Source organism: Morone saxatilis, unplaced genomic scaffold (assembly GCF_004916995.1).
Source record: "Morone saxatilis isolate NCDOM2014 unplaced genomic scaffold, NCSU_SB_2.0 Contig24, whole genome shotgun sequence".
Lineage (NCBI taxonomy): Eukaryota > Metazoa > Chordata > Actinopteri > Moronidae > Morone > Morone saxatilis.
Window position 1 is genome coordinate 23,343,774 of NW_023339807.1, and position 16,132 is coordinate 23,359,905.

General features: G+C 41.0%; 1 protein-coding gene across 1 annotated transcript in view; it reads right to left on the reverse strand.

Annotated features, from left to right (window-relative positions):
• The window catches only part of LOC118335591 (thrombospondin type-1 domain-containing protein 7A), a 146,876-nt gene that overhangs the window by 73,684 nt on the left and 57,060 nt on the right, over window positions 1-16,132 (reverse strand). The window contains exons 3-5 of the mRNA XM_035671955.1: window positions 12,490-12,738; window positions 11,178-11,362; window positions 6,037-6,105 (exon numbers count right to left, since the gene is read on the reverse strand). Coding sequence (XP_035527848.1) covers window positions 6,037-6,105; window positions 11,178-11,362; window positions 12,490-12,738 — 503 coding nt within the window. The remainder of the gene's footprint in view (window positions 1-6,036; window positions 6,106-11,177; window positions 11,363-12,489; window positions 12,739-16,132) is intronic.

Consider the following 16,132-nt stretch of genomic DNA (forward strand, 5'->3'; position numbering starts at 1 on the left):
TGTAATTTCTGTTGTCATTGATGCTTGCTCTGTTCTGTACCCTGGGGGGACTTTGCTGCTGCTCTCCTTGTCTTAAGCTTTTCCATGTATGCACATGAAAAGGTAGGGAGGTCCCAAAACAGAGCCATACCACCAACATTCTGCATTTGGAAATAAAGTTTTCTTTTGACAAAAGTGGTCCTGACTGAAATGACATTTGCTCATGCTTATCATGTCAGCATGCTGATGTTAGGATTTAGCTCAAAAGCACCTAATTACAGCTTCACAGTACCACTATACGGCTGTTAACTCTTGGCTGTGAAACCACTCCCTTGTTCAAGCGGTCATTACTTCATATATATAATAGATACTCAAGAGCGAGCAGTAAATTTACATTTTGGGTACTTGTAGAGATAGCAAAAGTCATATATATATATAGTCATACATCTATAAAAGGCGACACATTGCATAGTGGGATTGCAATAAAGTAGTGTATACAAACAGTGATTGTAGTATAGTAAAAAGGTGCCAAAAAGGACGTTATTATATCTCTTGTGTCAAGTGTGAAGGCTCCGCAAGTTATTGCTGCTCTTGGTCGTGCGCCTCCAAATATTTGTAACTTGGTGCTTGCTACGCTTTTTACTTCAAGATGATAACATCCGAAGTAGACTGACCAAAGAGGCTCAACTCTACATACATCTTTATGATCCTTCAGTGAGAGACCACAGGGACAGCTGTTCTCTTGAATATAGTTTTGTATTTAATTTAGATTTACAATACGTGTGGCAACAACGTTACGTTTTTGTATTCACAATACAATCTGTGGCTTATAAACTCTTTATACAGTGAACATTTGCATGCTTATTTCTTGAACACTACACTGTTCAAGAAGCAGATTCTGCTTTTGTCTTTTTGATAGCCATAAATAGATCAATGCATCTTCAGCATCGTTAACTTCTTGCTTCCTCACAGAATGTTTAGTTTGTTCACCCCATGGTGTTTTCAGAGAACTACAGTAGCTAAACAACACATTTAGCATAGATGTCACTGGGCGCACTCATAGCTTTCGCGCCATCTGCGGAGGCCAACGCAACGGTGTTTCGCGTGAGTATAAACAAAGCTTTAGTCTTGTTTAGTTTCACCAAATCTCCACTGAGCAGACGCCGTCTGTTCATTTTGCCTAATGGGGTGTTTATTCAGGGCTGAAGCATTAAAATATCAACAGATTCTTACAGACAAGGATTTTAGAAACTATTCCCCTCAGAAAGTCATTGCCCCTTTCTCTCTCTCACACTAAGTAACAGGCAATAAACCGTGCATATTTTGTGAGGTCTTGTACACAAACCCAGTCTTACCTGTTTTCGTCTTGGCACGTCACACATCCCCTCATGTATGTAACATGAGGGGAAATATTAACTCGACTGTGGCGATAAAAGGGGCCCTTCTTCTGAAATGTGATAGGCGCAAACGTGAAAAACATGGAGAAAAACAAAACATTAAGCATTCATCTCCTGATCCCAATTTGTCATGGTTAAGAGGGAGCGGAGAAAGAAAGGGAGTGCCGGCAGCAGACTGTAAAGTGAACGGGTGAAGGGAAGTGTGAGGGATCTGTTCGGCTGTGACATACTGACTAGTTGTGTCAGAAATCGCAGCTGTTGGTCCTAATTACCAAACTGTTACGGCAAAGCAAGCAAGGAAGTTTTGGGAGTTGGAAAGAGGTTGGTGTGGGAAACAAAGAGTATCTGGTGAATAGATGGAGCATAAAGATCCATTATTCACATTAAGCTCCCTTTTTAAAAACAACTCTCTTGAAGAAAAAGTGCAGTTATTCATTGGATTCATCCAAAATTCAACAAAGCCGCTGACCCGTGGATTGCAAATTTGTTTGTGTATTCCACTTGTAGTTTCACCCTTAAAGGAAGAACACTGAGCCATAAAAGATTTCTTACTGTCTGAATGTTTGCTTTGTGATTTCATATCGGGGAGTTCACAGGTTGATGGCGATATGATTCCACACATGATTACCTTTGGCTGTTTGAGAGAGAGCCCAAATGCTGGAGTGGCCTATCACTGCAGATCAAGACGAAGCAGTGAAGGGTGGTCTTAAGTGAAGCCCGGGTGTTCGTGGCTGATAAGCTGACATGTTGTGGTGCCCTCAGGAGCTTCCTCTCTGCTGCTTCCTTTCCTTATACACACACTCAAACAAACACGCCTACACACTCAATGTTCCTGCTTATCTCCGAGGAACGTGAGCCCCCTCTCTGCCTTTCCTTTCTCTTTATCTCCTCTCAGTCATTTATTTTTTGGGAGATGGAATCAGAGCAGCTCCCACCGCTAACATGCTGTAGCTCTAGAGACATGTAGACACTCAGAAGAGAGGGAAGAAAAAAGGAACAGAGAATAAGTGGAAGCCATTGGGAGCTTTCGCGGGCCAGAAAGGAGGTCAAAACTAGGGATGGCTGAAAACGAGAGGTGAAAAGAGTAAAATAAGGGATTGCGGGTACAGGGGGAAAGAAGTGGTTGAGATGGGATACAATGACTTGCATGCTATTATCGGCAACTTTTTTTCCCCCACCGTTGCTTTTTCCACATTTTAATACTGAGAAGAGGTGAGACAACATGCACGGTAAAAAGGGCTTATACAGGAATGAGGTGAATGTAGTGAGGCAGAGGAAAGAACAGAGCAGAGCTGTGGATTAAACTTCAGGAAAGGGGGCTGACACAGTAAGGAGAGGAAATGCTGTGTAATAATGGAGTCACACCAGAGAACAATGGCACATGGGAGAAGACACCATGCTGAATCTGTCTGTGGGTGCACATGGGTTCAAAGAGGTGGAATTGGTTTTTAAAAAATGTAATATACGAGAGGCTGAATCTGAGGAGAGTTTGGCTTTCTACAGGAAATACAATCCAGACTGATATCAGAGTCATTTTTTTTCTCCATATTTAGCCTATAATTTTGGGCAGACTGACCTCCCTTAGTAAGCCGTGGATACCAGATGAAATCTCACACTTTTGTCACTGGCTGACAGAAGGTTACTATAGATGGGCCTGAAAAAGCTATTGTACGGCCTAAAATCACAGGAACTGCATGGGCTGTCATCAGGTCTGTTCCACAGATATAGTTCTACTTATATGTTGTACTATAGATTTAATTTAACAATTTAATATAAAAATAATTCAGTTAAAGGTATAGTTCAGCATTTTGGGAAGCACACTTATTTGCTTTCTTGCTGAGTTAGATAAGAAGATTGATAGCACTCTAATGTCTATACATTAAGAATGAAGCTATACCCACCAGCAGGCAGTTAGTTTAGCTTAGCATAAAGACTAGAAGCAGGAGGAAACGGCTAGCACAGCTCTCTACAAAAATAACAAAATCTGCCAACCAGGGGTTATAAACCAGATTAATTATTATTATTGTTATTCTTCCCTTGGACAGAGTGAGGCTAGCTGTTTCCCCCTACTTCAAGTCTTTGTGCTAAGCTAACTGGTTATAGCCTCATATTTACTGTTACAAAGAGATATAAAAGTGGTATCAATTATTCATCTCATCTAACTATATAAGCCGATTTCTTAAAATATCAATCTATTGCTTTAAAAACCTGGTCAACAGGACACAACCTTTATGCTTTCAGGTCGTCCTTGGATATCAGAGTGAGTTTTGCTCACTCAGCAGACAGATTCCACCCCCCTGCCTGGAGCGCCACACTTTGACTGACACATCTAAACCCGTCTCCATTTCCCAGCTTCACACATACAGAGCAAACACATACAGTACAGCTGTGCATGTGAATCCAATTTAATTGTAAAATGTTACAGTTACAGTTTATAGTCTAAGGTTTTTCCTCTGATAACACATAACAGGAGATATCAACCACTAGAATAATTTAACACTGAAAAAAATATTGGCATGAAAGTGAAACTCAATAGTGCAATCGATAATACGGGAGATATTTTTAGACCTTTTGGGCAAAACATTGTAATAGACGATATAATATCAGATACTTTTACTCAAATCAATATCAAGAGTCTCAAAAGTCTCAAGAGTGAGTGTTCACCTCAACTCATGACTGCAATGCTCCATAAACACCTGTTAGTGTAAGTAGACTTTGTTTCATTCTAATTTGATGCTACTGGAGAACGGTAAAACACGGAATTGGTACCATCTGTTGTGGTATATGTTTGGGATAAGAAAGATAAGAAAATCCACCTTTTGTAAAACCTGATTCTCAGTCTTAAGACATCAGTGGTGGCATGAGAGTAAAAAAAAGAATATAAGACTTTTCTCTACAAAGTATAATGATGGATTGATCTCAGCTGTACTGAGTGATACATTGAAATAAGTTATTTTTTTTTTAAGCCAGATATTTAGTGATTCACAAAAAAAATCTCCTCACATGTTCAACCTGAGGCACTTTATTTCCTGTATTCCAAGTGTTCCTACAAGACATCTAAGAGCTTAAAGTCTCACATAGTCAGGAGAGCTGAATCATAATTCCCTAAGAACTGTACAGGGGAAGGCAAGTGGGGCTTTTGAAATGCAAAATGGTTAATTCCTCCTACAAATACACTGAAAGTCAAATACTGAGTTTGCTGAGCCACTGTTAATCCAGTTCTTATTGGGGAACTACTGACTTCAATCTTTTAACATCAATCCATTTGTAAAATACAACACCGAGGACCAACAGAGTATTGGGCCTCTGTGTGATGAAGAGAAATAAAACTTTCTCTATATCCTGCTTCTATATTAGTCCATTTTATAGCGAGTTCTCCAGTGAGTTCATTTTTCTATTGTGCTGAACTGACAACGGAGGGGGAAAAATCCCTCATGCGAATGTGGCTTACTGTCTGCCGTGGTAGTAAATGTCTCACATCTCACTATCCATATTCTGTTTGTGGTGGAACAAAGTTTTTCTTACAGTCCCTTCAAAGGTTCAGCTCTTCTGCCCGGCTTTTTATGGGAGAATACAGAACTTTGTTGTAATACTGCTTGTCCCTTTGTTGGATTTGGCACCAACACCGAACATAAAGAGCAGCAGGACTTGTGACTTTGTCGAAGTGTGTATGTTTATGTACATTTAACACCATCGTAAATCTAAAGCATCACACTAGTGAGGAGGACAGTCAAAGTTTATTATTAGTAGTATTTTCTTTGCAATCCATTACGTTCAAAAAAGGAGGGGAGAGGAGACAAGGAGAGAGAAAAGGAAAGGAATCAGGGAAGAATAGGACAGGTTAAGAGAGGAGAAGAGAAGAAGGGAGAGGAGAAATGAGGAGACGAAACAAGGTTAGAGGAAAGGAACAGCGAGGGAAGGAAAGAAAAGTTAGGAGTGGAAACAGGAATAGAGGACAGGAGATTAAAAGAAACAAGGTGGGGGGAAAGGAGAGGGGACAATGAGAGAGGAGAATAGAAGGTTAGAAGAGGAGAGGAGAAGAGGAAAAGGGAGAGGAGGAATGAGGAGACGAAACAAGGTTATGAGAAAAGGAAAGGGAAACAAGGCAAGGAAACAAGGATGGAGTAGAGAAGAGGAGAAGAATAGCTAGGAGGCAAAATAATCCAGAAATGAGAGGAAACAGGAATAGAGGAGATTAAAAGAAACAGGGTGGGAGGAGAGGAGAGGGGACAAGGGTAGAGGAAAGATATGGAAAAGAAACAAAGATAGAGGAGACGGGAGTAGAGAAGAGGAGAGGAGAGGAAAGATAGAGGACAAAAAGAGAAAGGAGAAAAGAGAGTAGACAAGACGGGAGAAGAAGAGAGATGAGCAAAGAAGAGGAAACAGGACTGGAACAGAGGAGACAAGGAAAAAGATTATGAGAGGAGATGGGAACAAACAAGGGGGAAGAGAGAACAAGGATAGAGGAGAATAGAAGGTAAGGAGAGGAGAGGAGAGGAAACAATTGATTGTGTCCTACAAGAGAAACAAGTAGAGGAAACGAGGATTGAGGAGATGAGACTGACAATGAGAACGTGGAGTGGATAGAAGTGGAACCTGGGAGGCTTAAAGCAGAGGGAGAGGCCGGGGCTGCCTTATCAGCGTGACTAAAAACACCTACCTGTAATCTGGAAGGTGATGGAGAGGAGAGGGGGGACACTAGGCTTCTGCTGTCTTTGGGTCTGACCCGCTGCAATTACAGGGGAGATAGCGCTATTAGCTACGCACACACTGGGGAGACGATCAAACAAACACAGAGAGTAACAGGAAACAGCTCACAGGAGACGAGCAGAGACTAATGCAGCAGCAGGAGAGGCCACAGGGAACTGGGCCTCACATGTTAACAATCAAATACTTTAAGAACATTGATTAAATCTTTGGTGTGAACAATAGCGGAAGATAAGTCTTCTTTTCATTTATTTTTACCCATGGTTATGATCACTCTTCTGGGCGATCAAGGCATATCATCAGGTCAGGGATCAAAAGAAATCTGATTACAGTCCTTTTAACTTCAGAGCGACAGACTCTTCTATAATTTAACTTTAAATGCTGAATGTGGAGTGTGAATCCAGACTAAAGATCGATATCACTCTCATGTCTGTGTGTTAAGTACGGTGCTGGAGTCAGGATGTCTTTAGCCTAGCTTAGCATAACAAAATATGAGGCAGTGGAAACACCTATCCTTACTCTGTTAATCAAAATACCAACAGCTCTAAAGCTGATTAATTCAAATACTTGCTGGTTTTAGCAGGAGTAATGAGCTGTAACTGTGTGTTGGCAAACAACAGTCAAGTGTAGTGGCTGTTAGCAGCATCCTAAACCCTTGTTGTCACAGGTTTGGTTCTATTGTGCCTGTACAGAAACCAAAACCACAATCTGTCTGACAACCCACGCTGTAGCTGGAGACTCTGCACAGACACACGAGGTGGACAAATAAACCTTTGTTGATCAAGACATCTCTACAGCTCTGCTAATTTTTACTTTTATCTTTATGTATAAATTTAACAAACAACACACGCATACTTTTGAACCAGGCTAGCTGTTTCCCTTTGCTTTCAGTCTTTATGCTAAGCTAGGCTAACCAAGTCCTGACTCCAGCTCTTTATTTACCACACAGACATGAGATTAAGATTAATTTTTTAACCTAAGAAAGCAAATTTGAACTATTCCTTCCTCCTTTCAGGCGGCAAAAAGAGGCATTGTTCTAGCCTGCAATGACAGTATATGAACTTAAGAATTCAAATAAACCTCCTAATACATTTAGTGTCAATGTGCCTTTTAAGTATTCCTGTCAAATACTGGGAAAGGTGACCAGAATGCCAACTCCCATGAGTTTGAGAGAAGTGCTTTAGGCATCCAGCAGACCTAAACCCAAAGCGACACAGCCTTAACTGAGGAAGTGCCGGGTGACGTTACTTAGGCTGCGATACTGATCTGGGGTCAGATCGAAACTACTCCCACATAAAGATTAAGGTTAAGATTTAGGAGGTTGTAAGCTGATTCCAGATCTTTGCCTGAGGGTATCTTCTGCCCTTTTGCATGGTGATATTTATGCATGAGAGAGGGGAGGAAGAGAGCGCCGGTTGCAGGAAACTTCACTGAACCACTGTCTGGCTCTCTGTCTCTGTGGTATGCTGGGAGATTACCCCCCAATGGAGGGAAAAGAAATCCTGCGCCAAGAAGATAAGAACTTTGTGCATGTGTGAATGTGTGTGTGTGTCTTCGTGCAAACACTCACACGCACAAGTCACGCACATTTCTGCACAGCCAGCCCTGGCAACACCGCTCTCAACATGCTTGTATATATGAATCTTTAACTGTATCTTAACAGAAGTTATAGGCGCCTCAACATGCATGATCTCTCCAATTTCACTACAGGCACATATGCAATATGCTCTCACTCTCCATATAGTCCCTATAGCACTTCAGCTGGAAGCGAGAAAGGAGGAGACAGACAGAGGACATACAACCGCAAGTTATACATTAAACATGATTTCTTTTACACAACATGCTTTTTTCTGAACAGTGTCTGTCGATGTTTAATCTTGGCTACCAGACTCATTATTCTTTAATTAGGGCTGATGCACCGAGAGACAAACGGCCGCCGATCAATTTAAACGTTGAGAGACAATGCTTTAGCATATAAAAACGCACTGTCAGCTTTTCCTTCACAAGCTATTTATCAGGAATTTATTAAACATCACACAAGATAGTTTGAGATTAATATTAGAACCCTTCAGGAAATACTAAAAAATGTAATCATTTGCAACATAATTACGTGAAATAAATGTCCGTTTTGGTGCTGTCCATTAATGGTTGATGTAACACAACGAGGATTTAGTCAATTAAGTCAATTTATTAAAGCACCTGGTTTGGGTTACATCACCTTTTTGCACGTGGTCCTTCAGCAACTACTAGCTAGTTTCAAACTTCATCATTTACTTATGCTAAAACCTCATCTGCTTTAGCTAATAAATACTTAAATAATGTGTAAATCTGTTGCTGTTAAACATTTGTAGCACCGTCTCATCAGATGGTTTTGGGGGAAAACAATATATTAAACATTTCCTTACAATACTTTGTAAATCTATGTATTACTCTGGGTATTACAAGTTACAAGTGGGAACTATCACATCATGCAGCAACCTAGCAGACATTATTTGATCATATGTTTAATAATATTAGCGTAACTTTTCAGCTCTTGGGCCAAAATGAGTCATATATTAGCAAGCTAACATTAGCCTTGTAAGTTGGTTCAGTTAGCTACAATTACATCTGACAGTTACTGGATATAAATATGTAGTTACGACTTATCTCTACATAAGAACTTGTTTGTGTGGTGCAACCGTGAGTAAACACAAAATTCTGGTGCACAAAATCTTTTTTCTTTTTTTAAGAGCACAAACCAGGTTAAATTGTCTGTAAAAAGGTGTCGCTGTTATCTGTTTCATCATTTAACAATAACCACTGTGCTCCACTGTATTAGTAGCCTGTTACCAGACAGCTGAATTTATATCTAATCTACTGGTGCAGTGCTCATTGACAGCTATTTCCCTGCTGGGAAGAACAACTGTGAGCCAATCAGAGCTTTGTAAGTAGGATTAAGAATTGTGACGTCACCTTCCTGTGACGGAGCCAGAAAAACAGCAACGGAAAAACGGCCAAAATGTAGATTAGACAGACACGGTTATATGGGCTGTTGTAATTCTACAGAAACAACTCTGATATCTACATATTTCTTCACTCGACATGACAAATGTTAACTATACCAAGTAACCGCTGCCACAGCTTCATCCATTCATCCATAACTTACACTAAACACCAGAATGGATCAGCTGCACTCCAAGCACTCGGTTTGCGTGAGAGGGGCATCTCTCCACGTTTGGCACAAGTGGCGACTGGGCATCTCACCTCCTTTTAGACTTTGTCACTCTCTCTCACGCGATCAGCACGGTTGGTCTCCATAAGCTTAGCCTCAACTAATGTCTTTAACACCCTCTTTAAGACGGCAGCTTTGACTCTAAGCTGGCTTGACAAGTGTCAGAAATGGAGGCCTTTGCACTTGTGACCACTGACAAGTCACAGCAGGACACACGAGCAGACAAATCCTTGTTCTAAATGACTCCTGATTTGGTTTAAAAGGAGAAAATGGCAGCAAGTAAAATGCTGTTTAAATGTTCAAACAGGAAGATCGAAGCTGACAATGTAGCCACAGAGGGATGTTTGCAAAGAGGGTTACAGGTCTACAGTCACTATTAAGCAAATGCAATATTTTATGTCATTGTATATTTGGACATGAATTGAGTCAACATGTAGGCTTATATCTGCAAGCATTTGATGCTTAATTATCTTCTACACATCCACCAAGGGACTGCAGTTCTGACACAGTGTGTGGGGGTTTGGAGGATGTAAGATGTCATGTAACAGTGCTTGATCAAATTTATTGGAGTTACACAAGAGAGTTCAGCTGATTTGTTTCAGGCTATGCTGTGTGATGCTGTAAGATTTGATGTATGCAAAGGTGTTGACTTTGGATATATTCATAAATTGGCGGCAATGGTAGTGGCTTAAGCAATTTTCACTGGTTATGAAATACAGAGGAGCAGCATTTTGAGGCAAGGAAGAGCATCCATTCTCTTCCAAGGATTTTCTAACTGTTTTAAGAATCTGAACCTGTCACATACATAACTTTCTACATGAACCCTGTGGCACCAAGCAGCTTCTGCATAATAATGCCTCCTTAAACATAAATAACACATATACGTTAAAATATATTCAGTGTGGCCCTGAAAACTTGCTTCTGCCATGAGTGATACAGAGAAGTACGAAAGATATGGATCCAAGTTTTCAGGGGCTTTAATGCCGCGCTAAGGGTCCATATGGTGCGGATTAATGCCCTCTTTAAAGACACATTTTATAGGCATTGTAATTGCATATTAAGCCAATGCAAAGAAGTGAAAGCAATTTGAGGTTCTCACATTAATGGCCACACAAAGATACTGTAGGAGGTAGAGGAGAGGCCTCTGGAGGAAAATAAAATAAAAGAATTGGAGCTCCTGGTTCTTGAGATCAGTCAGAGGTTGAGTCACAAAACATAGCACAGGCACACCCTGCACATACACATAGGTTGCTAGCTAGGTACAGCTATAATGACTCTACAGCTGGTACACTGACTGTTTCAGGCAAATAAACACAGACTGCACAAAAACAAAAACCCTCCAGCTGTCAATACTGTGCAAATAATGTGAGGCGAAATCCCACGTTGAATTAAAATGAGCATTAATAAAATTAAACAGGGGTAAGAGTGGACGTTTTGATGGAGATGTTAAAGGAGATGTTTAGGGATGCACCAGTCAGAGTCTTTTCTCTCCTGATACTGAATCCAATTCTCAACTCAGGAAACCCGCCGACAGCTGTGCTCACTTTTCCAAAATTTTAAATTTGCACACCCTACTGCCTGGAACTAATTGGGATCATTTATGTGAGGTAACATGAGGGCACTGAAACTGAGTCGACTGGCCAACTGTGACTGAATGAATGTAACTAATAGTGGAAATATTGAATTATATAATGACATTGACAAAGAAATTTTATTTAATGCTGTCAGTCACATCAAGGCAAATAACTGCCACAGAAATAAGTTCAATATATTCACTAGTTCAAATGTTTGAGGGCCTAACATCCCATGTTTTACCTTTTAAAACAATACAGTATATGGCAACTAAGTAAATGCAACATCTTTGGGGAGTATGGGAGTTTTACCTTTGTCTTTTTCTCTGAGGTCGTTGAGGTATTTTAGAAGCTCAGCGTTGGCCTGGACGCAATAAACTTCCCTGGTCTGCAGGCCTCCCCCACAAAGTCCTGTCAGGTTGCTACGTCGACGGTCCTGTTGGCTTAGCAACGAGTCAACCCGGCAGTCGCTCCACTCTGTGGTTCTCCACGTGTAACTGCAGAGAAAGAGGAACATGGAATAGCAGGAATGGTCGTACACGGGAGACAGAGCGTGTCTCTGTGTGGGTGTAACATAGTGTAAGAGACACCTCATTTTCAACCCTGCGGACCTAACAATAGCACAGATGTGTTGCATAATTAAAACCAATTAAGTCTTCCTTTTTTTCTGAAAACATGATGAACTACACGTTTATGGTATGTAAGTGCTTTCATAAATGTGGGCAGCCACTGTTTAACTACCAGTTTTACTACTTATTTACTTTACTTTTTAGAGACACAAGTGACATAAGATTTTTGTACATAACGATGAATATTTGTTTAATAATCACGATCTAGAGACTTGTTACCACAGCTGGTAGTGATGTTATAATGTAGTGGGGCAGTACGAAGTGTCAGTAGACAATGAAAATCTGTGAGAAGAACTTCAGAGAATCAAATACTTTCCAGAATGAGAGTATGAATACGTATTTTGACAATAACTGCACAAAAGTGTAGGATGAAACTGAGGGAATAAAGGCCATCTGTGAGCCTACATTTTTAATCTGTGTGTGTATGTGCGTGTGTGTGTGTGTGTGAGAGAGAGAGTTTGTGGGACTCAAATATCCTTCCAGTCTTCTTTCATTTGTCTCTACAGCAGCCCAAGCACTTATACAAATCTGGCTCCATGCATTATCTCGTACACACACACACACCCACACACACCACACAACACATACACATAACCACCACATACACACACACACATACACACACCCACGGGCCACCCAGGAGAGCAAATTAGTTTGGTGATATGAGTAAAAGGAAGTCAACAGAAAGCGGGTGCAGCCTCAGCCAGGTTGAATACCAAACTCTTTGATTTTAATGTATTTTTGCCTGAGCGTTATTGGACTTCATCGTGCGAATCCCTGCGGTGTGTTTTCTACTCTTAATGGGTCTTCACATGCCTGTACACAAAGGGGGAGAGTATTATCACCAACCCTTAACAGCCAATTGTTCCCTTGTGAAACTCAAACCTTCAAGGCTTACGGCTATGAGAACACATCTTCGCTTTCAAATTCAAAAAACCCTGCTCACTCCCTGCTGTGCTCCCTGCCTCCCTCCCCCGTCATCAGGAGGAACTCACGTGGCGCAGGGCGGCACGCCTTCACCCGGAGGGTCACACAACTCCGACTCCTCCAGCGGCGGGCACTCCGCCCCCTCGCCCACAGGGAACTGGAGCACCTGTCTGCTCCGAGTGCGATTGCCTCTGGGAGACTCGGGGTCCACGCAGGTTTTGGAGCAGGGGCCCCACTCGGCCCAGTCGGTCACCTGGCAGTCCTTGGGAAGGACGCAGGACTGGACGGTCAGCGGCATGTCCCTCGGTGTGCACAGGCTGGGGAAAGGACAAAGAGGAGGGGTGCAGGTAAGGGTATGAGATTGATCTGGGCAGATTAAGAGGAGCACAAATGCTACACAAAGATTTTTATGTAAAAATACACCAGTTTCCTCTGGTTAGAACCCAAATAGGACTAAAAGAGGAGAATGTTCCACACTAGTAATGGAGACCTTGTAGATTTACTCAGCCCAAAACACCAGGAAGTCACTGCTCCAGGTCAAGAAATAGACACGACATACAACTTGTTTTTATTTTGCCGTTTTTGTACAACCACAAACAAGATGTGTCCATTGATGAGTTTTGGAGGTACTGGTAGAAGAATTATTTTAGCTTTGAACACAGCCATGCCAGCCATTTTCACCTGCTTTCAGTCTTTTTGCTATGCTAAGCTAATTAGCTGCTGTTTTTAGTATTATATCTATGGTAAAGGTACCAGAGATATCAATTGCCTGATCTGGTGCAAAAAATCCAAACAGCCTTATCTAGAACGAATGTTTGGTTTGTCCGTTCAGACTACTGTAGAAACATGGCGGTTGTACCAGGCAGACTCCTTGAGAATCAAATAAAAACAGCGAGCAAATAAGCCTCACAGCCCTACAAAGGTAGATCCTTTTGTCAGTTTGTTTTTCTCCGGCATCGGCTGGTCACAGAGCACATTTATGGTAAACAGAGCCAGGCTGCGTGCAGTTTACTGACGCCTCATTACAGCGACGTTAAATCTTTCAGTTACCTCTCCCTGCCATTTTAATGCTAATGTGCCAAGATGCCTTAAAGCAACGGGTTATGGTCTTTGAACACGTTCGAGCAACGGATATGTAACACTACGAGTGGTATGCAAAGCTTCACTTTAAACTCTCTGCCCTTGACTGGTGCCACATTTTGTCATTAGCTACTCTCATTAGCATACACACTGCATAATCAGTTTCACATTAGGAGTAAAACAGGAGTGGTGTGGCATGGTGTGTGTATCCTTAAGTCCAAGACAACCAAAACAACCTCTGATCAATCGCTCACACACATCTTTTGATCATCTAAATAGCATTTAGATGTAATGAATAAGCCGTCCTCTTTGGGCCCCTACCGAATCATTAGAAATTTGTTCTAACTAAAGCCGACTGCTTTCTGCTACTCAGTCTGGATGTCTTTCCCCTTGAGGCGTTGCAGCTGACGAGCTATTAGTGCTAATTACAGCTCTGCTTCATTTAGAAACCTCTCATTTAGACGTTGCCACCACACTTCACCTCCAGCAACTCAGACTTTGGGTATAAATGAGGAAATGTATGAGCTGAGTATGAGCTGTGTTTTTTTCTTCTTCCCTTAACTCCTGTGTCTGCGCAGATTAAAACACCTCTGCAGCCTTTGAAGTGGTACTGAAGTGACACTGTGAAAAATCTTAGTTTTGTTTGTCTGCCAAACACCGGTGCTGGTTCATTCTGCATTGGTGGAAAACAATGAGGAATTTGAACAGTGAATGTGATGCACTGAGGGTGATGGCTCGATTTCCTGTCTCAGATGGAACTTCTTGTGTTTTAAAAAGCCCCTAATGCAGCCAATGACCCATTTTCGCTGCAATGGATCCTTTGAGCCTTTGCCGTTTGTTGTGCATGCCCGAGCATTTTTGTGGAGATTTTCAAAGTTGCAAAGAGAAGTCATTATTTCTTCATCTCAGTCATTCAGACAGAATGAGGACACAATCATTCTCTATTTAAATAAGTAAGATGATGTCTGAAAAATGTTCATTTTTAAGCCTGTAGGTTTTACACAGTGACTTGCAACAATGGACTCCAAGGACTTTCACACAAAATAGAGGCAGTCAGAGAGTCTACATTTTTCAGCACTGTACGCTCATTACTTGAGCTGCATCCATCAAAACAATGTGCCGCTAAAATGGTCTAAAAACATAATTCTATGTGGGTCAAGTGATTAAAAAAAGCCTTTTTACAACTTGAGAGAAAAAAAAGTCTGAGAGGAGAAGTTGTGCCAAAAAAGATGAGAAACAAAATTATGGCACCATATGGGACCCTCTGCATTAAATGCAATGATGTAATGCGATAAAACCTTTTTAGTGTCACGACAAACATTTCAAAAGGTCAAGATGCAAGTTTGATTATCAGGACAGAAGCAGGAGACAGCGTTATAAAGACGTGGCCTGTTTGGGATGAGTCGCGGACTATTGAGAAAGTAAAGGCCCAATGACAGATGTTCATCAAACAAAATTGGAAATGAAGGGAGCAAGATGTTCAGAGAGCGTCTGCCTAGAATATGACTGGGTTATTGCTTCACTGGGAAGTTTGTTCCACTTTTCCGAAAGTGGCAAAAACAACTATGAATATTTCAGGACAAGAAATAAACAAGTCAAGGATTAATATTTATGCTCCTAGGGGCATGTGAGTTGTTTTCACGGTTCCTTTGAAATATTTGATCCCAGTCACTGTTGAGAGTTTGGCGCCAACAAAGCATTAATGAATAGATTTAGTACATAATTGATCAAATCTTGGAATACAGTGGCATGTGACGGATATGTGATATGATTGGAGGCTTGCTCTACTGACATTGTCACAGATTCTTTCCTGGAGATCAGAGACCTTATGAAAGCCCCAAATCAATGTTTCTTGGGAACAGCAATGACATTTTAAGTTAGCGTCAGTCGAGGAACAGAAAAAGAGACCATACATCCAAAGAAAAGACTCCTTAGAAGAATTGCTGATTACCTTATAGTCTTCTGATATATACATCAGAGGGTTATTACAAATAACATCAATAAATGTCGTGACAAGAACCAGAAGTCACTCATTATCACTTGCTTTTTTTTTCCTTTTTTTGTTGACTATAGTCAACAATCTAAACATATAAATAGTTAGAAAACCAGCTATATAATTTTAAGCTTCTTGGGAATACTGACTGTAAATTGTTATATTTAATTGGTCTTTCTTTGTGGGTAAACTGGGTAAAGATGAAATATCAGTTAAAAATATAGCAAACAGATACTTACTGCATGACTAACATCCTATGAAACTGTGGTATTTATAAACATTTGCATTGAGTCAATTGTTTTTGTGTAGAATCAAAGAGAAATTTTAAAAGCCATCACTCTGTTGGGGCCCTTTGGACCAGGGCCGCCCCATAAGGAGGGAGAAAAGGAAAAGCTTTTTGGGGCACAGCTGCTATGGAGACCCATGGAGGCCATCAATAATCACATTCATCCTAAATGTAAGCAATGATTTTATTTTGAACCAAAATACACCATCATGCTCTCCAAATGGTTCTTTTTTTGTACATAATGTCAAAATAAATCTCTCTCAGTTTAAATATAGTTGAGAGAGAGAGAGAGAGAGAGAGAGAGAGAGAGAGAGAGCACAAATGCATTGATATGAGAAGATTTGGGGAGGGC